The 22840-nt window shown below is 41.8% G+C and overlaps 2 protein-coding genes across 8 annotated transcripts in view; both read left to right on the top strand.

The window, feature by feature from the left end:
- Nucleotides 1-22840, top strand: part of TXNRD1 (thioredoxin reductase 1) — an 85119-nt gene that overhangs the window by 36024 nt on the left and 26255 nt on the right. For 5 of the 7 annotated variants that reach the window (XM_081061030.1, XM_081061027.1, XM_081061026.1 and 2 more), the window contains 3 exons: nt 12457-12579; nt 13992-14064; nt 15413-15532. In XM_081061030.1, coding sequence (XP_080917156.1) covers nt 12493-12579; nt 13992-14064; nt 15413-15532 — 280 coding nt within the window. In that variant the 5' untranslated portion in view covers nt 12457-12492. Of the gene's footprint in view, nt 1-11302; nt 11626-12456; nt 12580-13991; nt 14065-15412; nt 15533-22840 lie in introns of all 7 variants that reach the window. The other 2 variants (XM_081061025.1, XM_081061024.1) reach the window with 1 other exon arrangement.
- Nucleotides 2505-4022, top strand: EID3 (EP300 interacting inhibitor of differentiation 3). The gene has a single exon (XM_081058888.1). The coding sequence runs from the start codon at nt 2567-2569 to the stop codon at nt 3698-3700; it is 1134 nt and encodes a 377-aa protein (XP_080915014.1). The 5' UTR covers nt 2505-2566; the 3' UTR covers nt 3701-4022.

Genomic DNA, 22840 nt, shown 5'->3' with positions numbered 1-22840 from the left:
TTTATATAATTATTACTAGTAATCTGACCTTAGGTTAGAAAGCCACTGTTTAGTGATTTAAAGATGCACAAGTGTAGAAATCCCATTCTTTAAATGATGAGGGAAAATCATTGGAGTTGAGATTTTATTTTGAGATGACATCTGAACCTTATGCTCTAAAGGCAGATTTAAGAATGTGGGATATGCAAGTATGGTTTCTGAGGATGATAGAAGTTACATGTTACGAAGGTTCTTAGGGACAGGGATCTAGTATAGAATGAACTCAGCAAAGAAATGACAACTTAATAATATGCTTGTCTTGATATGTTCTGTTGCTTCGAGCAAGTTGTGTGGGCTGTTATCTCCTGAGAAATCCCTATAAATAGTATTAGTAATACTTTATAAGTAGGTTAGGAGAATTATTTTTCTGAAGCGTTTTGAAATTCTTAGATGAAAGGCTCTGTATGGAGCAAATTGGTATCAGCCTGTTCTCCCTCTTCTGATGCAGGAGAAAATAGGCACCTTAGGGTGGGAAGGTTGGCTTATCTTTTGGAGTTCTTTTATAAATTGCTTTTGTTGAATTTGAAGTGGATATCAGAAGCTCCTAAGGACACAGTTAACCATAAAAGCAAACTCTTTGTGATTTGGGATTAGGGATTAACTCTTTTCATCTTAAATTTAAAATAGGTTTAAATATTAGTTTGCAGTTGGGCAGACTTAAGGGGAAAATGTGGCCCTTTGATGATCCTGGATCCCAACTTTGTTTTTTTCTTACCTTTTCTGTATTTCAGAGAAGGGATAAGGTTGACTTTCTGAAAAGGAGTCAACTTTTATTTTCATTGTTGAGAATCTCTTAAACTAATCTGAAATTTTTTGCTGTCAAATAACTTGCAGGAGGTGCTGGGACAAAGTTTAAAAAAACTACTACATTCATCTACGACGTATGCATTTAAATGTGCATAGTCAAATGCATCCATGTGAAAACAGCTTTGCTTAGAACATAAACCAAGTTGTTGGTTTAGAGAAGCTAACAGTCTAATGGCAGGATAATAGGTATATATGCACAAGTAACCATAACGCATGGTGTTTTTGAAAAATGCATGTTTCTTCCTGAATTACCCCTACTTAAAGAAATAAAGGTGGACAATAGTAATATAACTATTTTAGAATAACTTAATAACAGGTTTTGCTGTTTATGCATTTGCAAGAAACTTTCTATTAATGTCAAAGAAAAAGGAACCAGTCTAGATGCATAGGAAGTTAGGTAGGGCTAATTTACTTCTGTGTGCCTTGAAACCAGAGCTGACAGGTCAAGTGTGGTGTGTTCTCTCTCTCTCCCCATCCCCCCTCTCCCCCTCCCCCTCTCTCCCTTTCTCCCCCCTCCCCCTTTCCCACTTTCCCTCTCTCGCACTCTCCTTTAAAAGGAACGCCTGTTGCAGTGGTTAAAAACTTTGGTCTTGCGGGTTGAGCATGCATATTCTCTTTAAAAACGAAATGTATTCTGTTCCAGTGTTACCTGTACTTTGCTGCGGGTGTGACTGCTAAGCTAAGCGCTCTCTCCGACTGTAGGAGAATTCCCAGTGAACCAGTGTAGATTACTCACCTGATTTACAGCATTTGCTCTCACAGCCTTATCACAGATTGTGTTTAAAACCTTCATTGCTTTGCTCACCTTTTAGGGTCCAGATTTTCTATCCATTCAGTCTGCGCCCTTTAGCCTTTGGCAAGCTTCCGAATAAACAGCTCTTTTGTAGAGATTGTACCTGTTTTATTTGTTCACCGTTGGGTGGTGAGCAAAGATCGCTTGAGTAATACCTCCGAGCTTGCTCTAGCACTGACACACTCACCCACGAGGGTGCCCTCCGCTCCGTGGGGCAGGTTGGAGGGCATTGGGCTTTTGAGGGCCCGGGAAGGTAATGGGCGCAATTTACATTTGTATAATGAAGAGCTGAGTTCCAAACAACCGTCTACTAGTAAATGAACTCTTAGAGTTGGTGGCCTGTTTGTGGTGGAAGTTCTGCATGTCACGGTCCTTGGTCCTACGGGTAGTTTATAATCTAGCCAGATTTAGTTCAAAAAAAAAAAAAAGTCCCCACTTTTTAATCTCTAAGAATCAAAAACGAAGGTCGACTTCACTGCAGGATGTGACAGCAAGTGTTAAAGCACAGGACCTTTGGTTTCCTCACAGTTTTGTCATCGATCGTCCCAGTGTTTCTTCGAAAGCTAGATGATACTGTCAGTTAACGCTCAAACAATTAGCTGTCGCTGAGACGCGTGCTGGAGCGTGGCCTGCGGCCCGATTGTTGCGATTGTTGCGTGCGTCCCGTGCCCTGTGCGCCGCGGGCTTGTTCGCGAACGCGCCGCCCCCCGGGACTCGGGCTCCGCGGGGCGGGGCTGTCGGGAGGCGGGGCGAGCTGGGGGCGGGGCCTCCCGTGGTGTCGGGGGCGGGGCCTCCCGCGGTGGCCGCAGCGCGCATGGGCGGACAGCTTCCTCCGCGCCGACCGACCCCTTCAATTTCCGCCGCTGTCCGAAACCGTTGGCGGAGGCCGTTCGCCGAGCGCCTGCGGAGCTGCGCCGGTCACTGGCAATGTCTGACGCAAACGATTCCCTGAGGGGAGGCACCGAGGAGGGAGAGGCGCGGGCGGCGCGCGTCCCCAGTGGTGCGTGCTCGGTGAAGCGGGCGGAGCCGGAGGCAGACCCCGGGAAGGTGGCAGTGGTGCTGGGGGCTGCTGGCTGCTCCGACGGCTGCTCGGACGACCTCAGCTGTGCCGAGGCCCACGTAGCTCCCAGTCTCCTGGGGCTCGAGGCTGACGAGGAGAAGTGCCGCAGTATCCGCAAGCAGTACCGGCAGCTCATGCACAGCGTCCAGCAGAACCGCCAAGACATCGTGCACACGGCGAGCGACTCGTTAAGCGAGGCTCTGGAGGAAGCCAACGTCCTGTTCGACGAAGTGAGCCGGACCCGGGAAGCGGCGCTCGATGCCCAGTTTCTTGTTTTGGCTTCTGACTTGGGTAAAGAAAAAGCCCAGCAGCTGCACTGCGACATGCGCTTTTTCAATCAAGTAGCGTTTTGTGACTTTCTCTGCGTGTTTGTGGGTCTAAACCTGATGGAGGATCAGGGGCGGACTGCGTTGAGTGGCGGTGACGATGACCGTGGAGCCCTTTCCTTCTGGGAGACCCTCCAGAAGGAAGCAGCGTCCTGGATGGTGCGAGCTGGGACGTTCCACTTCATCTACGGTTCCTTCACGGCGGAGGCTGCTTCTGCCCGAAAGCCCCGACGTGGGCACCAGAAAACGGCTCACAGGATGGAAGACAACAGGGAGATGCCGGTGAAGCTCAGGAAGGTGGACCTGAGTAATCACCAAGAGGCGACGGAAAAAGAAGTGGAAAGAATCCTGGGATTGTTGCAAACCTACTTTCGAAAGTATCCCGATACTCCTGTCTCCTATTTTGAGTTTGTGATTGATCCACAGTCTTTTTCTCGCACCGTGGAGAATATATTTTATGTTTCTTTCATTATAAGGGATGGTTTTGCGAGGCTACGGCTTGACCAAGACAGGCTGCCGATACTAGAGCCAATGAACATCAGCCAAGTGAGCGAGGGAAATGATCCCAGTTCCTACGGCAGGAAACAAGGAGTTATATCTTTGAGTTTACAGGACTGGAGAAACATTGTGGCGACTTTTGAAATTTCAGAGGCTATGATCACAAATTCATGCTAAATATTTGTGTGCCCAGTCTGGGACGCATCTTGCGGCTTTTCTAACGTGTGTCAAAATGGAGAGTTAAATCCAAACAGCAGCACATATTATTGTTCTCGCTTGTAAAGTGAAAAAGTATTTTTCAAGAACATCAAATTGTTTACTGTGCAGTGTGGTTTTCTTGGTAGTTTACAAGATAGTGATGACCTGTTATTAAAAGAACTTCACTGGCATGTTCATGGGAAAATTTTTTGAATGTCCTTTGAGACGATTAATAAAAATCATTTCTGAATTTCGTAAGTTAAAAGGTATTTGATAATTTTCAAATAAAAAAGTTACGATGCCCTGCGATACTGTGTTCCTCTGTTACAGGGAACCAAGGGAGTCCCATATGGGGCTCCTAACCAGGTTGGGGAAAGAGTGGGTGAAAAAAATGGTAAAGACCATCCATAGGGCAGTGAATGTGCAACATTAATACTATAAAAAAAAGTTAAGATGCCTTGCTTCATTGCAGAGAGGGCTCAGGTCAATGAGTGGGTATCCATATTCTAAAAAAATTTCTCCTGTGATTAAACTCAGCAAAAGTCGAATATCTCTACTCTAGTAGACAAAGCATCAACTAAGTGCTGAAAAGTCATTAGGAACTGGTCAAATATAGGAATGGTATTCTAGGCAGCGGATATGGAGACCAAATATATGGGATTGTGAGAAGTTTTGGCACCAGAGAACCATAAAAGTTTTTGAAAACTATTCCATTTGAATGTTAAGCGGGGCACAAATTGAATTACCTTGTCTGTTAGTCTCCTCAGAGATAGAAGGTATTTTTGTCAGATTACTTCAAACACAAAAATCTTTTAACAACCAGTTATAGTCTTGATATTCTTGGTTAATTTCTTTTCTGGCCCCTAGTTTCCCTTTGTAACTTCTGCTAGTACACAGTGTCCTTCAGAATCAGTGATGTTTTATTATGTAACAGCCTTGAATATTTGTTTCCAATTCAATTTTGCATTTCTTAATAAGGCTTTAAATGCCTGGAAATTGTCCCTGTTTAAACTGAAATATAGGATTAATTTATGCCAAAGTTCTTCACTTGGGATAAAACCATAAATGCTTTTTTTTATTACCTGCAATTGTTTTAAAAATATAAGTTATTGGCTTATTTGGAGGTTATTGACAAAAATTGGGTCTTTAAGGAAACAGTTTTTCAAGGTGCAGTGAGTATGCCTATAAGCTTCTTTTCTTGATCTCTATAGGAATTTAATCTTTGGTGGTAGTGGATTTTGCCATTAAACATTATTTCGCAAGTGGATAACTATTTTGCATAGTAGTAATGATAAACTTTCCAACTAAGCCTAGCGTGGTGCAGGGAGAGGAGGCTGAATGACATCAAGATCGAGAAGAGGGATCTTAACATGTGGGTGGGAGGAAGGTTCTTCAGTAATGGAGGCTTTTAGCAAAAATAGAATTTCTCTTGAAACTTGGCCGGTTAATTTCTAAAGTAGTCGTTCCTTCCCCGTTTTCATTTGAAGGAATGCTGATCCTTCCCAGTGTCTACCATCCTTTGATTTAGCAGTGATGAAAGCATCTTTTGGCCTTGCTGAGTCTACTCAGACGCTACTCGGACTCTACTCAGACTTGAGCATGTCTCTACCAGCTGAGTTTCTAGGGTTTTCCAGAAATTTGCTGTTTAAAGAAAAGATATTCTTAATGATAGCAAAAAGATCTTGTCTCAGTTCTTTAATGGCCATCAAATTGCTCTGTTATATGCCTACCTACTGTCTTTACTAGGAGTATGTGAAAGTTAGTGATGACAAAAAGCATTAATAGAGAAGGTAGAAGTTTAGTGTCTTCTCTAAAGTTATAGCTGTTAAAATATAAATCAACTTGTTTTTATTTTTACTGATTGTCATGACACCTGGGTTGCCTCATCACTTTGAAATTAAAATGACTGCTTTATATTGAAGAAAAAAGGAGATAGGCCAATAGCTAATTGTAGAGATTAGATATGAACCAAACTGCAAATCTGGTTTCTCACTAATATAGACAGAGTTGCTTAAATTTCACAGTTTCAGTAAAATCAACTGAACTTAAGGAGAATATTATGGAAAACATTTTTTTTTTACTAGAACTTTGTTATATAACAGGACCACTTTCTGATCAAAGGACCTGCCTGGGGTCAGTCAGATCCTGACCCTCTTACAGGTTCAATTGGGCAAATTATTGAACCTGTAAACCTTATTTGCCAAGTGGGAATAATACCTGTCTCTTAAGTATACAGTAAGGATAAATTTAGAAAATATAAGTGACAAGTACTTTGAAATATGAATAACTGGGTAACGTATAGTGAGAAAAGCAGGAGATTTATAATCATTTAGACATGGGTTCCATTCTTGACTCATGGGCAAGGTTCTTATCTCTAAGGGCTTTTAGATTATCATTTCTTAAATGGGAAAGACATCTGCTTGGAAGAAAGACTGTTGTGAGGCTTAAGTGGGATGATGTATATAAAACATCTAGAATAGTATCGTCTCATTGTGAGCACTCATGTAAGTGCCTCCCTCTCTGAATCAGGGTCAGAAATCCATGCTGCCACCTCCTTCCATGGTGACAACTCTGTCATGGTTCATTCACTTTCCTTTAAGTCTAGACATAACTTCCTTTGTTCTGGGGAATCCATTTCCAAGGGATTGGAATTGGCACTATGTTAATTTACTTAACTGTTTGAGTACCCACTGTGCCAGGCACTGCTCTAGGCAGTGCGGGGAAAAGTGGTGGACAGAAAGTGACCCAACTTTCGTGGAATTATATTTTAGTAGGTGTGTTAGTTTTCAATTGCCGCTGTAACATTACCATTTAGTGGCTTAAAACAACATAAATTTATTACCTTTTACAGCCTGGAGTTTGGAAGTTCAAAATGTGTTTCTCAGGGCTAAAATCAAGGTGTCCACAGGGCTGGTTTCTACTGAAGCTCTGAGGGGTGAATCTGTTTTCTGGCCTTTTTCAGTTTTTGGAGGCTGCCTCTATTTCTTGATTCACAGTCTCTTCCTCCATTTTCAGAGCTGGCAGTGCAGCCTGTTCTGTCTTCACATTTATTACTGTAATGAAGTTTCCCTCTGCTTCTCATAAGGATAATCCTGGAAAATCTCCCCATCACCAGGTCTTTAAATCACATCTCCAAAGTCCTTTATACCAGTAATGTATTCACAGGTCCTGGGGATTTGGACTCGGATGTGGGGACTGTTGTTCAGCCTATCACTGGGGGTGGGGGTGGGGACAGCAGTATTACAGTTAATGATGACTGCTCTGAGGAAACACTGCTTGGGTAGTGCTTGACATGCTACCTCAGTGGTAAGGGAAGGCCCCGGGAGGAGGCATTTGAAATGGAATCTGTTATAATTTGCCAGAATACTGGATACAGAGTACATGTTAAATATTACCTTGGCTTTAGATAGTTAAGGTGCATAATAGCCGAATATCTAGATAATTAATTGATCATGGAGAATCAGCTTCCGTGATTGTCCTTGGAGGAAGGTAATGTAGCAAGATTCTGTTTCCCTGAGCAGGAAGATGGTTCTTTGTTTGGTTACTCACCTCAGTATTACTGTTTGGTACTCTCCACACTGCACCACCCATCAACATTGACTCAAAATTTCCTTAGACCAGGATTTGGGAACTTTTTCTGCAAAAAGCCAGATAATAAATATTTTAAGCTTTGTGGACCATATGAGGTCTGTTGAAACCAGTCAACTGTGCTATTGTAGCGAAAACAGCAGCAATAGACAATATTGAAGCAAACGGGCATGGCTGTTTTCCCATAAAACTTTATTTGAATTTCATATAATTTTCATGTATCATGAAGCATTACTTTTATTTATTTTTTTGCTTTATGTTAATAACCATTTTCAGTTCAGGCTGTAAAAAGAAAAGGCCTGCTAGATTTGCCCCACAGGCTGTAATTTGCCAACTCCTGTCATAGGCCTAGAGCCCCGTCTTTTCTAGAAAGTCTGTAGCATTTAAACCACCATTTAGTGTTCTTTCTTTCCTGGCCCATAATTCTCTAAAGCACAAAGGGGCTTGAGGTACAGAACCCCAGTGGCTGCTACAGCAACATAGTCGTCGGATTTCAAAGGAAACAAGCAGTGGGTAACCTGGTGGAAGTTATTTATCTCTGCAAACAAGGAACCCAGGCAGAATTTAGGGAACTTGTGCAAGTTCACACATAAGTGGCAAAGTCAGGTTCAGGTTTGGACTAAAATCCAAGCTCCTAACCCACTGTGCTCTACCCTTGTACTTCAGTGTTTTTCCACACTTTTATTTTTGTGGATGAGAAAACTGAACTGCAGCCCATACTCTCAGTATACCCAAGAAATTAGGAACTAGCACCCAAGTCTTTCGTTCTAAAAATATTTTTGAACATCACATACATGCAAAGTTGGCACTGGTGATACAGAGATGAAAGACAAAGATGTCTGTCCTTGAAGAGTTGATGGGACCCTTGTGATGATGCCAGTGGGGTCTCAGAGGAGGGACCCAACTTGGGCACCGTCAAGTAAAGGCTTCCCGCTGAATCTTGAAGGACATGAAGGGGCTGGGGTGGAACAGCCTGTGCTAAGTGCCCTGACAACATGGGTTACTGGAGTTGGGAGAAAGCAAAGGAGAATGTTGTTTGGGAACTTTAGGGAGACAGTGGAAGAAATGGGACTTACATTGGGGTCTTAAAATGTTGGTAAAAAGAAACCCTTTTAAACTCTAATGGAATGCTTTAGAAAGGGTAATGTGTTTGTGGACATTGAATAAAAATAATATAACATCCTTCAGTCTGTCTATGTACTGGGTCAGGATTTGATGGGGAAAGGGCATTTCAAGTGGGGGGTGGGAGTGCAGTGCAGGGAAGAGCAGGGGACATCTGTAAAACACTCCACAGCTTTTTGACTTAGTCCCAGACAGGTTCCCTTCTTTAGGTAGGGGAGCGTTAGTAATTTAAAAGGGCTTTTTCCTCCCAGCCACTGTGTTAATATGTATTTATTAAACTCTGCAGTTTGGTGAGTTATGTTAACTTCATTTTACAAATGAAAAGACAGAGAAACTCCTAAGTATTAGGCAATTATCGCAAGTTTTACCAAGCTTAGAGAGTGGTAGAGCAAGTATTTTAACCTAGGCCAGTTCCCCAGAACTCTTGTATAATGGTAAGAAAACCCAGTGTAACTCTCTGCCCAAGGATATAAACCATGTTTGGGGCGGGGTGGGGGGATAAAGATTACTTATTCTAATTTTAAATAAATCTGGCACGCTTGAATTGCTTTTGGCCTCTTTTGGGGGAGTCTGAAGCAGTGTTTTACTGGGGTGGCAGGGAAAGGCATTGCTGAGAGGCAGATGGAAGAAAGGGCGGAATAGTGGAAGACCAGCAAACACCTTCAGGTGAGAAGTTTGTGTATTTACACTTATGTCCCATAGCAGTGGTTCTCAAAGTGCAGTCTGGATTCCTCTGGGGACCCCTGACGCCCCTTCAGGAAGTCCTGAGGTCAAAATTATCTTCATAATATTAAGATAGTGTTTGCCCTTTTCACTCTAATTCTCTCGCGAGTCTGCCATGGAGTTTTCCAGAGGCTACAATACTGGTGATGTTGCAACAACAGACTGAACACAGAAAAGAGATGAGCTGCCTTTTAAGACAGACGTTAAAGAATTACAAAGATATAAAAACAATGCCACTCTTCTTGCTAATTAAAAATATTTCAAACAAATTATGTTTAACAATAGGATATTTAATATTTCAGTAATTTAAAATAGTAAAACACTTTCTTAGTTTTAATTTCTAATATGCTAAATATTAATAAATAAACCCCATTAACCAGAACTCTTCGGGTCCTAAATAATTTAAGGTTGTAAGGGGAGTCCGAGACTACCAAGTTGGAGAACTCCTATATCAGCCACTATGCTCAGCAGCCACTATTTCCAGCAGTTGTAGGTGGAGGAGGAAGGAGGAAGCTTTATTCTCTTGTCTCTCCTTACCCCATCTGTGTGCTCCTTCCTTATAATGTCTGGGGGAGCTGTCTTCTATTGCCTTACTTATATTTCAGGTGGGGAACCACTTAATTGGAGCTGAATGACGGCAATTTCAGTTTTAAGTTGGATAAAAATTTGAAGATACCATGTTTAATTCTAGGGTCAGCTGAATGTTTCAGTTGTCTATATCTTACTGATTTTACAGAGTTGAAAATATTCAGATTCACTCAGAGCTTTCTTTGTAAAAATCTGTGCACTGGTTGATATAATTTGACTTTAACATTGAACCATAAGAACCCAGGTGTGACACAGAACTTCAGTACAGAGCAAAATATTGGAGGGAGTATGTCGCTTTTCAGCATGACAATGCAACATTCTTTCTTTTGTTCTAGTAGATATGTTGGGGGAGGTAGTTAACAAGATCCAGTGGTTTTCTTTTAGGCAGATAGTGACTATGTTCTGGCACCATCTGTGTTAAGTACGAGGCATGATCCAAAAATACGGTGAATATTTAAATTAAAAAACTTATTACAGTAAAAGACACATTGCCATTAACCCCCCTCAAATACTCCTCCTTGCTTCGAACACACTTACCCCATAGTTCTTGCCACTTTCTGAAGCAGTTCTGGAAGTCCTCTTTCATGAGTGTCTTTAATTGTGCTGTTGTGGCTGCCTCAGTGTCCCGAATCGCTTCAAAACATTTACTTTCCTGGTCATTTTGACTTTGGGGAAGAGCCAGAAGTCACACGGGGCCAGATTCAAGTGAAAAAGGTGGATAAGGACACACCATAATGTTTTTATTTGACAGAAATTGCCGTATACCAGAAGTGATGTGTGACATGGAGCCTTTCAAAGGCTCTGTTGTGGTAAAAAAAAAAAAACACTATGGTGAACACTGCTGCCGAGTGCCATCCAACAGAAAGGCAGTGATCTTCCAAACAGGAACCAGTGCGTCAAACCTTACTAACAGTATGTGACAAGTTTCAACGTGTTCGGTGCAGTTAGGTGGGAGTGAGCTACAGTTGAGAGAAGGTGTGTTTTAGAATGTGTGGTAAATCATCCTCAATCATGACAATGCTCTGTCACACATCGCTTCTGGTACAGCAATTTCTGTCAAATAAAAACATGATGTGTCCTTATCCACCTTATTTACCGGATATGGCAGTGTGTGACTACTTCTGGCTCTTCCCCAAAGTCAAAATGATTAAGGACATCGAGGCAGCCACCATACCGCAACTAAAGACACTCCTGAAAGAGGACTGCCAGAAACTGCTTCAGAAAGTGGCAAGAGTGACGGGATAAGTTACTCCCAGTGACTCCCCCAGTTTGAAGCGAGGGGGATTTATGCGTCTTTTACTGGAATGTGTTGTGTGTTTTTTAATTTAAACATTCACTGTATTGTTTGATCATTCCTTGTACATACAGATAAAATGAGGCTGAGATTAAAAATGGTTATTTTCCAGAAGAACATCTAGCTGCATTTATTAGTTACTTCTTTCAAACCAGGAAGTCAGCCTTATGCTCTTTGAGGCCAACTAGAGAGTAACTTGTTACGCGAAGCTCATTGATCCTTTGATCTGAACGGCAATTATGACCACATTGTTTTTCCCCCCACAGTGCCTTGTATTGAAGGAGGAGCCTCTGCCATAATGCCAGTTGATGAATACTGGCTCTGTTTACCAGCCTCTCATGTTAGACCTTTTGTACAGACGGTCAGGGTGATGCAGTCTTGTCCCCACTGTTGCTGGTTTCCAGGTGCTCTCCCTTCAGTCCCTGAGCCATCATGTGTACCTGCCGTGCTGCCAAGGGGCAGCCACAGTGCCGCGCTGCCTGCTCCACCTTCCTCCTCTGCACCCCCTTCCACATCCCAAGCGTCCTATTCTACTGACCCTAGGCTCCGTCTTTCATCCCCTACATCTGATGGTAGGCAGGAGAAAAAGGTAATATTGAATATATCACCAAAATAGTGTTCAAAGCTAACAGGGAATAGAACGAGGGGGATGAAATGTCTTAAAATTAGAAGTCTAACATTTATATAATAAAGCCTGTTATGTGCCAAGTACAAAGAAACTAAACACTAAATATAATATAAGAGGCTTCGTGCTTAAGTAGATGAAAGAAATGAGTTTTACAGTCATGCTTATTTATTTATTTACCACCTCCCTTCCTTTTTTTTCCCTTCGTTGTTTATTTTAAATGCCCTGCAAAAGCAGGGATTTTTACATTTCACTTTTCAAGCAGATGTATGTCAATTAATGATTTTGTTCTGAATTTCTAGATTTTATGCCTTACACAATGCAGAAAAGTCTTAAATATTTGGCTAATCTGTTTCATTTGCTATTAACAGGGCCCTATTTTAATCTGAGACCATAGCCCACTCATTATTCTACCTTTGACTGGAAAGTAAAGATAACTACCAAATTGTACTGATGGTTCTATTAAAAACGCAGTACAAATGTTTTAAAAACCTAATTTAGAACCTCATTTAAAAATCCTTGGAAAAAAGGTCTGATCAAATGCAATTTAGTCCTAAGTTGATTTTGTCAGGCTGTGAGGACCATTCTTATGTGAAGGTACCGTGTGCACACTTCGGCTATCTGTGTGCATATCTGATGTGAGAACATTGAACATTTCCATTTGTGTGCTATCATATAAATCAAACATTTTTTCTTTGAAACTCTCATTTGCTTTTCCTTAAAGAAAGGTTTTATAAAACTTTCAGACATTGCTGCTTTTAAGTTATTTTCCCTCTCATCGTTTTTCTTCTTTAGGCTTTGCAAGAAGGCAGACTTCAAAAGCTACTAAAAATGAATGGCTCTGAAGATTTTCCCGAGGCCTACGACTATGACCTCATCATCATTGGAGGGGGCTCAGGAGGACTGGCCGCTGCCAAGGCAAGGCTCCTTGTGTGTGATCGGGTTACGACAGTTCTCCACGTTCTCGGTGGGATTTGTCTGAGCCACTCGTAGGACATTGTGCATGTTAACGCGAGTGGAACATGTTAAGGGGAATCATTTTTCCAGGTTGAACTATCTGTTCTTGCTATAAAAGTACTAGGCCCAGTATTTGGGGACAGATTTTCATCATTTTAAGTTTGGTTGATTTTTCAAAGATAATAAGGGCTGTATGGAAATGGCTTGAAATTAGATAAATACATTTCTTGGTCTTTATAAATATTAAAAAAAGTTTTTTTCACTATGATGATTTCCCTATTCAGAATTCCTCCTCCCCGATAGAAAGATGGAGAACAGTTGGGTTTCTTAAACTTAGTAAAAATAATTTGCCTCCTGTGTATATGAAGTGAGCTAAGCGAATAACCTCTAACTCGGTACCCTGGGGGTGATGGGGTAGAGTATGTATAAATAAAGGTTAGGAGTGAGGCTCCTGGCCATGAGATGCATTTTCTATGTGTGAAGGGGCCCTTGGAACTGTCAGTCTTCCTGAAGAGGTTCTTTTAAAAGAAGAGGTGTTTATACTCCCCTAAGGTGTGGCTTATGGTGAATCAGTAACGGTCGATTCCAGTGAAGCTGCCCAAATTGGGAGCAGGCCAGTATCTGGTATCAAGCAGTGCTTTGCTATAAATGACTCAAGACCAATACTCGGTGTATATATATGTATTTTACGGTAATGATGGTGGTTTTGAAGGACATATAGACTCAGTCCTTTCAAATATTCTTTGGAGGTCTAGTTGCTAATACACGGAGCTTATTCTCTGAAAAAGATAAAGGATACTATGTGAAGTGAACTTTTGACCGTTGTCATCATTCTCCTAAAACAGATTTGGCAACCTGATAGGTATCATCAACTTTTTCACTGGCTCCTCTCACAAAAATGTTAGGAAATCTGACAATTTCAGAAGAAAAACTTCTCTAATGTTTTGCCTAGAAACCGAAATAAAACTTACAAGTACTTTAAAAAATATTATCTTATAGGATACAGGCTGAGTCAAGGGTTGTTTACTATCAGTAAATCTGTTTTACTGGCTACTTAACCATTTGCTTAGAAATGGTCATATATTTCTCAGATTATTGCTTAATTTATTGCTGTTTGAGTGGAATTATGTACGAGGACTCTGGGTTTCCAGCTGACAAACAATTTTACAACTGTAATCTTCATAGTTCTTAAAGCTACCCTTATGACTGAATATTGCTCAGTTTTTATCTTGAAGTTGCACTAATCATTTTGGTATATGAAATGTCTAGGTATTAATAACTGGTTATACTTTAGGCATTATAGCTTAATAAAAATAGCATGGCTTTTTAATAGCCTACTTCCAGATTATCATTTTGATAATTTTGTTTTCCAGGAGGCGGCCAAGTATAACAAAAAGGTGATGGTCCTGGATTTTGTCACTCCAACCCCTCTTGGAACTAGATGGGGTAAGCTTTTAAAATATTTTAGAAGTGAATTTGTAAGAGCAGTGTTTTCCCTGGTATGGGTTTAAATGACTCCTAAAACCCAATTAAAAAATTAAAACAAACTAAAAACATGTACCTTTTTCACTTGGGCTAAGTTAAAGTGGACTCCAGTTAAATGTTGAAAATGTAGGTTCTTTGGCACAGAGTCAAGATAATACAAAACCTTATCCACAGTTGTTATGATGATTTAAAGCCAATTTGAGTAACCTAGTATATTTAGGGGCTTAATAACCAAAAATTTAAAGTCTATATCTATGGATTTCTGTTTTAAATCTACCTCTTAACATTCAACAGAAACTGGAATCAGATACCTTAATAGATAGCCCTTGCTTCATCTGAGTCTTGGTGAATTATATATTCATTTTTCATTTATTCAACAAGTATTTATTGAACACTTACTGTGAACCAGGGCCATGGAGATTTAGCGGTGAACACGACAGACATGAAGTTCCTGTCCCTGTGGAGTTTACATTGTGAGAATCAGCGAAAGCTGAAGACTAGACCACCTTTTCTTAAAAATGCTCCTATATTGAGGCCTGCGCAGGTCCCAACCTGTCCGTGGTTTGGGGTTGCTATCTGCCTCATAAAGCAAAGTAGAGGGTTTGTCTTCTGGGGAGACAAAGTCGTCTTCTCCTCTGAGAAAGCCTCCTACATCGTTGGCTTGGGCATCTTCCAGGAACAGGAGGGCGGAGATGGAGCCCTGGTGAGTTTGGGTTTTCAGCTCAGAGAGGCAGAGAGAGCAGACAGTGGTTATAACCAGAACATCCAGAGTGGGGTGTAGTTACCTCCAGAACGCGTCACTGCTAACCCAGCCTGGGCTTCATGAGGGTCATAGAAGTGGATTCCTTAATAATAAAATAATGCAGTTAACAAAAATGCTCACGTCCACCAAGTTTTATACATCGTTCCAGACCCACTGCGTCCCAGTTATGCCCAGCTTTACAACCCCTTTATCAGATAATCCTGCTCATAGATTCAGTATCTATGAGCAAGTATAGGGTTGTACACGGAGTAAAATACCAATTTCTGGCCTCTTTTATCAGCAGTCAGTTAATTTCAAATCTTTGAAGTATGTGGAAATTGTGGAAATCTGCTCATTTTTTGGTTTTGTTTTAGGATGTCACTGGTGCATAAGGCTCTCTGAACATAGAAGTGTCACAGACTTAGGAATCAACTTGTCTAAACCGTATTGGCTACATTAAGCGAATACATTAGGATGGTTCATAGAACAGTAATAATTGTGGACCTTTTTCTGTGACGGAGAGGTCCTTCAAAGCTGCTGTAAACTGACGTCTCAGTGTTTTGGCAGGTCTCGGAGGAACATGTGTGAATGTGGGTTGCATACCGAAGAAGCTGATGCACCAAGCAGCTTTGTTAGGGCAAGCCCTGCAAGACTCCCGAAACTATGGCTGGGCTGTCGCGGAGACAGGTATGGAGGGATAGTGACTCTGCAGTTTGTGCTTTTTGGGGTTTGAGCTTGCAATGTACCACCCGTTTTTACGAGACTAACAGTAACCTGGAAGTTGTTTTTCATTTGTGTGTTTACATTTTTAATGGATAAAAATCACTGCAGTTATCCTACGTCAGGGAGCTCCAAAAGTATCACGGTAAGAACAGACATGGCACTTATGAGTGTCTTTCTTTCATAGAAAACCAGAATTTTTTCAAATCAATTCTCATAATCACAGTTTCATAAAGGAGTACAAGTTTCATTGCTTTGCTTTGAAGCTGTTGCATTTTTCTCTCGCTCCAAAGAAGTCTGTTTCGTGAGCTGGTACTTTGAGGGTAGAGGGATGGTTTGCTTGTTGAGAAGGGGTTGGTTAGTCCTTGTTGGATTAACAATATTTAGAGTACCCTAGAAACCTTAGAAAAGTTGAAGAGGAATTTGTTGGCTTTCGAAAGTAGATAGCATTATCTAGTGGAAGAATAATAGGCCTAGCACAGCTTCATGACTAATTAATGAGCTAGGGCACCATGTCCTTGAAGGGTGAAACTCCAACCCCTACCTGATTGTAGTTTTGAGATCTATGAGGTAAGGGACACTTGAGGGAAAATCTTCCAGCCAGTAGCTAGAGTAAATTATTTTGTGGCTTTTTCTGAGTTTTAATGAATAATTATTATTTTTATTTAAAAGCAAGTTATAAATACATGCTTTGAAAAATTTTTTGCTTTTACTCAAACTAGTCATGCTTCCTTTGCTGATGCTTTTCCTTCCCATTTAAAAATTAACACTACTTTTTTTCTAAGTCTGGAATCTTAAAAAATTAGTGACTTAAAAAGTTTTCCTATGCTGGAGTCTTATCTCTTTCCTCAGACCCTTACAAGGCTGCTTTCTGTCCATGACCTTTGGAGGCCTGAGGCTGGTCCTGAGAGTTTCATCATTTGGTTCTGAGACGCCATGCCCCATGTCCTTTACTCTTGACCAATGAAAAGGGCAGTTGAGCAGACTCTCTGGACCTATGGAATGTGAATTTAACACATAATCTACTGATAGTCCACTTCTATTCCTTCCTCTGCCCCCACTCCAAGTTATTATTTACTTCTGTGTCTAAATGCTCACCAACCAAGTCTACCATTAACACACTCTTCCCCTTCCTGGGAGCCTGCTGTTAACGCACCTACCTAACCACAGGGTCTCCCTTCTGTTAATTTATTAGGCTGCTTAGTAGACATTTTAGAAAGCTACTGATGAAGTTACATAATATTACTATCAGTGTGCCAACTGTTTGCACTTGAGTGTCTGCTGGGGCGATACGAGATAAACAATACAAATCGTGTAGGCACATGGATTCTGTCCTCGTTGATGTACTGATTCATTGATGTACAAACCAGGTACCCTGGGAGCCTAGAGGTGGAATTGAAAAACGGATTTAAGAGGTGATGGAGATGATTTCTCAAATGTTGTGTCCCTGACTGAGGAGAGGTGGGGAGTAGGGGTCACTTCGTTTAGGCAGTGAAAAGAGAATGAATAAGGTACATATTTGAAGCATAGGAAATACCCTGGTGTGTCCGGAGTCTGGGTGTGGAGATCACGGATGAGGAATGGGTGTGAGGGCTGGTGCTGTGAGCTGAACACCCTGGGTGGTTTGGAGGGACGTCCTCGGAGGGATGTGTAGACTCGCTTAGCAAGCTGCACAGTTTTGCTGAGGGCAAGATGGAGCAGATGCTTATAGGTGCCTCCTTTGATGGCTCCTGGTATAGTAGGAAGAAAATGGGGAGAGAAGGTGAAGACCGTCACTGTAACAGAGAGGGAGCTGCCATCTTCCCCCTTCCCCATCTCAACCTTCCGCCACTCCCCAGCACCATATGGCTTCATTGAGGTTCTGCAGGTCAGGACTGATCATTTATTCGCTATTCCATCTCTATTCCAGTGCATATTTAACCCTACTATCCCTGGAGGGAGGTCCTGTTGTTCCCATTTGTCAGACAAGGAAACCGAAGCTAGCAGGTGAAGTGGTTTGTCCATGTCACAGCTAAGAATAGTCAGTGTTTAGACTCAGGATTTAGACTGAGGTATTTTGGAGTTCAAAGCACATGGCGTTTACACCAAAAGCATCTTTTTAAAGCCACGATGGCTCCAGTGGCGACTCCTTTGTAGGACCAGAGCTTCGGGAGCTGTTGTAGGGGCCGGCACAGTGAGATATTTTGACATGGCTGTGAGTGCGCCTCTCCTTACCACGCTCTCCCCAAGAAGGGTGAGTGATTATGTAACCTGTAGGCCACACTCCAGTATTTCTTCTGTGCCTTTGGGAGGAAAACCTAGGAACTATCCATTTTCTTTTCTAACCACTCCCAAAACATCTGTGAATCTCCCTACGCCCCCAAATTATTCCACACAAATTATTCCAAATTATTCTACCAGTATTCTCAGTGGGACTTCTTTCCCAAGGGGACATCGAGTTAAGATCTTTCCTTCACCCCAGCCTCCTGACCCATTAAATTGCAGGTTATTGTAGTAGGTAGACCTGGGCACAAATTCTGCCTTTGTCATTTACTGCCTGTGTGGACAAGGATTAAATACAATAGTGTGATTAAAATACCTGCCACTTAACATATCTTAGTTTCTGTCCTTTCCACCCAGACTCACTCCTTTTAATTCTTTCATCATCTCAGTAAATCATAGTAGCTTCAGCTGAGTACATTTCTTGGTTCTTTGTTTAATGGGTTGTAGAAAAACAGTTAACATATGTTATGGGGAGTTTATATTTGAAACAAATTAGTGCCCTCTTAAAAGAGGACATTTAACAAGAATATCAATCTGAAAAAGCAAAGAATTTGTAAAAGAAATTTGTAAAAGAATTTGTAAAAGAAATCTAGAAAAAGTAAGGTTGTCGGAAGCAAATTTTGATTTATAATTTCTATTGACTGTCTTCTTCATCCTCAATGCCACTGGCCCTTAAGACTAGGTAAATAACAGTGCTGGGGAGATATAACTTAGAGTCATAAAATGTTTATTCATTCTTGGAGGGGCTGGTACTCATTGGTATTTTCTATAAGTTGATGGTAGCTTTAAACTATCAACTCTTAATGTAAAATGAAGTCAGTGGAGCAGATTGCTTAATTTGGTTAGAAACATAGGAGAGTGTGTGTGAGAGAGAGAGAGGGAGAGAGAGAGAGGTCTTTACAATCTTAAAAAGGTAAGACATAAGTACAGGCCTCTACTAAATGTGAATTTTATTCACAGGCCAATTCAGCATGATTCCAATACATTCAATAATCGGGTGGTAGAATATAACTTGGTGAGCTGAGAAATCTTCTTTCCAGCAAAAGAATATCTCTGCAGTTGCCATGTAATAGTGATAAGCACTAGCATACTTAATTATGTTGAATTTATTTCTAAATTATATAATAAAGAACTAATAAATGTACAGCAACTGAGATAATAAATAGCCACTGCCACCATAGTGCACATGTGTACATTAAAACCAGCAGAAGCTTCCTAATTTCCTGAGGTTTTAAAACTTGAGCCAAATCAAAGTTGTTTTATTTGTCTCTTCTTACACATATCATTTATCCAACTAATTGAACATTTACCTCTTTTGTATTTCCCTTTTCCAGATTTTAAAGTAGAAATACAGTTTTCTATTTTTACACCTTCTGCCCCTTGTATTTGTCAGCAGCGATCCCCAAATCTTTGCTGAGAGCTGTTGAAGAACTGTACCCTCTAGTTAAATCCCTTCATCTTCCCAAATGGAAGCCCGGTGGTTTGTTTGTTATCTTCAGCTTTTCTTATTAAGCCTTGGGCTTCCAAAGTGAGCTGGGGCCTACCAGTGCCTGCCTTGCCTGCCAGGATCCCCGCAGAGGGGGGTGGTCATTACCTCCATCCTTTTGGTGCTGAATGATTGTGGTGAAGAGTCAGTGAATTCAGATAAATGTTTATGTATTAGATCTTAGAGGGCTAAAGAAACTTGGAAATTTTTCAAATGAGAAATCTCTAGAGTCTGCTGAGCCATATTCACAACAGATAAAAGCGTGAAGACTTGTTTTGCATTTTTCAAACAGAAACACATCTAATCTCATGTCCTTGACCAGAGAACAGTGTTGCGATTTTCTGGGAAGACTGTCTTCTCTAACACTGCAAATAGTTCTGAGCGTGTTGAGGGAGGAAAGGGACCTGGGCCAGGCACGTAAACTGGATGAATTGGTCCTTTGTGGAAGATTTTTGGTCTTTATATTTTTCAGATTTCTCTATTTGAGTTTTCGTATGCTCAAGAATTAAATGTACCTTTAAAATATTAAGTATTTTGGAAGTTTTAGGATCCCATTGTCATTACAAAGAAAGCAAGATCATTGCTTTGCAATTGAGGGCTTGCAGTTTGGGGATGTATTCTACCACACATCTGACTTTTCACATACATCGTGTGTGTGTGTGTCTACCATTGAGTTAGTGTGTGGCCTTGGGCAGCTCATCCATCCTTCATTTCCCTGTGTATATAATGGAAGGAACTCATGCCCCGTCAGGTGCTTTGAGGTTCACGTGAGAAGGTGCGCGGAACACGTTAAAGATACTGGGTAGTTCTGCTAGCTGGTTACTGTTGTCAGACATAAGGGTGTAGCCTGGCTCTCTGTGGTGGGACGTGATCAGATCAGGAGCGACAGAGATGGCTTATGACCCAGCTACTGGCATCGGCCTAAAGACACACCCAGGTGAAACACAAATCCTGCCTGGCCAGCTAGAGTCTGCCACTTCTTTTTTACATTTTTTTTAAGGGGGAACAGGACTTTATTGGGGAACAGTGTGTAATTCCAGGACTTTTTTTTTTCCCCAAGTCAAGTTGTTGTACTTTCAATCTTAGTTGTGGAGGGCGCAGCTCAGCTTCCGGTCCAATTGCCATTGCTAGTTGCAGGGGGTGCAGCCCACTATCCCTTGCGGGAGTCGTACCAGCAACCTTGTGGTTGAGAGGATGCGCTCCAATCAACTGAGCCATCCGGGAGCTCAGCGGAAGCTCAGCTCAAGGTGCCATGTTCAATCTTAGTTGTAGGGGGCGGAGCCCACCATCCCTTGCAGGACTCGAGGAGTTGAACTGGCAACCTTGTGGTTGAGAGCCCACTGGCCCATGTGGGAATCGAACCAGCAGCCTTCGGAGTTAGGAGCACAGAGCTCCATCCCCCTGAGCCACCTGGCTGGCCCTGTCACTTCTTTTAATAGTGGTGGTGGCCGGGTGTCAGCCCCATAGGCTGCTCCTAGAGGCTCAGCATTGAATTCCAACTTGTAGACCAGGCCAGCGGAATCAGGAGGTCTTGGAGAAACGCTGGGGTTGTGCCAACAGATGGGCTGAGTGTGGGATTATGGAGTATCCAGGTAATATTTGGGAATGTAGGAAGGTGGTGGATTGGGGGATATCAGAAGGCAGGGCAGCCATAGAGAACTGGGGTTCTGGGCATGTTACTACCCACAGTGGTTACCACCAGTAGTGTATGAAGTAGGAATTGGGATTTTGCAAGACCAGGAACTCAGTTGTCAGAGTGGAATGCAAGGTCAGGACCATAGGAGCTTCTGGAGTGACTTGATGCTGAATCCCAAGCTGATGGGTGGAACTTCTGAATTCCTTCTTCCTGAACATAATCGCAGAGATTGGGGGTGTGTGGAAGTGGCTGCCTACTATACCAGAGAATAAAGGAACTTTGGTAGAAAGGGGGTTTGAGGAATTTAGATATCAGGTGACGCTTGGAAGGCTTTAACAGAATTAAGGTTGCGTTAGGTCTCATCATTGAAATAACTGAATTTATTGGTGCTATTATTTAATCTCAACTATATTTTCTTTTAGAACATGGTGTGTCCTGTGTGATTAGCACAGTATTATCCACTTGGTAGCTTTACAGCTGAAATTTCACAGATGAATTTTCCCCTTTGATCTAGTTCCTTGTTTCTCTGTGGGGGCGTTTTTGGCACGCTGGGCTGGACAGCTCCTAGTTGTAAGGAGCTATAGTGAAGGATATTTAACCTCACTGGCCCTTGGGCGTCCCTAAGTCACTATGACAAACAAAACCACCACCAGTAATGTGTCTGGGATTTGCTTAAACTATCCTAGTTTTTTTAAAAAAAGAGGTATATGAAATGAGATTGGTAAGATGTTGGTCATTGTTGCTGCTAGATGATTGGCACATGGGGGTGAGTTAATGTACCAATGGAATTCTGTTCCATACCTGGTGGAGAAACAATGAGACCTGACTCTTTCTATAGTGGTGGTTGATGGATGCCAGACCCATAGGCCGATCCTGGCAGCAGCCCCCATACCCTCATATACCCAGCCCCCAGTCCTCTTGGCATCACCACCACAGTGGCCTCTGCAGTTTTTTTTTTTAAATTGAACTGATTTCTCAAGGTTTGCTGCAGTTCTAACATTTTATGATTTTGTGAATCGACCATAATCTGTTCTCTAGGATGCCACAAAGCAGTTTTTGTGCTGTCATTCCCCCTTCCAGAGGCTGGCCTTTGGTTCTCATAGACTTGGTTTCACCACTTCCTGTGTGGCTCCTCTGAATCTAAGACTCACACTCCTCACTTCCTTGATAGAAGCTTTCAGTATATGTTGATTTTTCTTGTCCTTCTTTTCAAACCACAGCTTTCTCAGAACCTGCCCTGTTCCTACCACCAGAGTATATTTTATCTGTATCCTATTTTTTCCTAGTCATTGATAAGTTATTAATTAATGAATGACAAAGGATTGATTTTTCTTTTTTTTTATCCATTGAAATTTAATATTAGTGCCTTGACTCAGAAGATTAGTTTTATGATAGAATTGAAGAACCTTTCTCTCTCTGGTGAGATTGGGATTTGGGGGGGCAATGAGAGAGACTCTTAAAATTCTTTTTCTAGACCAGGGTTTAGTAAACTTTGTAAAGGGACAGATAGTAAATATTTCAAGCTTCGTGGTCCTATATGGTCTCTGTTAAAACTACTCAACTCTGCTGTGGAGCACGAAAGCTGCCCTTGATAATGTGTAAATAAATGATCGTGGGTGTATTGCAATAAAACTTTACTGGGCGGCCAGATGGCTCAGTTAGTTCAAGCGCGAGCTCTGAACAACAGGGTGGCAGGTTCGATTCACACGTGGGCCAGTGAGCTGTGCCCTCCACAACTAGATTGAAAACAACGAGCTGCTGTTGAACGTCTGGAGGGGCAGCCGGATGACTCAGTTGGTTAAAGCGTGAGCTCTTAACAAGGTTGCCAGTTCAATTCCCTCATGGGATGGTGGGCTGTTGTGCCCCCTGCAACTAAAGTTTGAAAACAGAA

The sequence above is a fragment of the Rhinolophus hipposideros genome, assembly GCF_964194185.1.
Source record: "Rhinolophus hipposideros genome assembly, chromosome: 9".
In the NCBI taxonomy this organism is placed as follows: domain Eukaryota; kingdom Metazoa; phylum Chordata; class Mammalia; order Chiroptera; family Rhinolophidae; genus Rhinolophus; species Rhinolophus hipposideros.
This window is presented reverse-complemented; position numbering and strand designations above follow the sequence as displayed.

What these genes read in the sequence shown, in the direction of transcription:
- EID3 (XM_081058888.1), top strand. Translation starts at nt 2,567, where the DNA reads ATGTCTGACGCAAACGATTCCCTGAGGGGAGGCACCGAGGAGGGAGAG.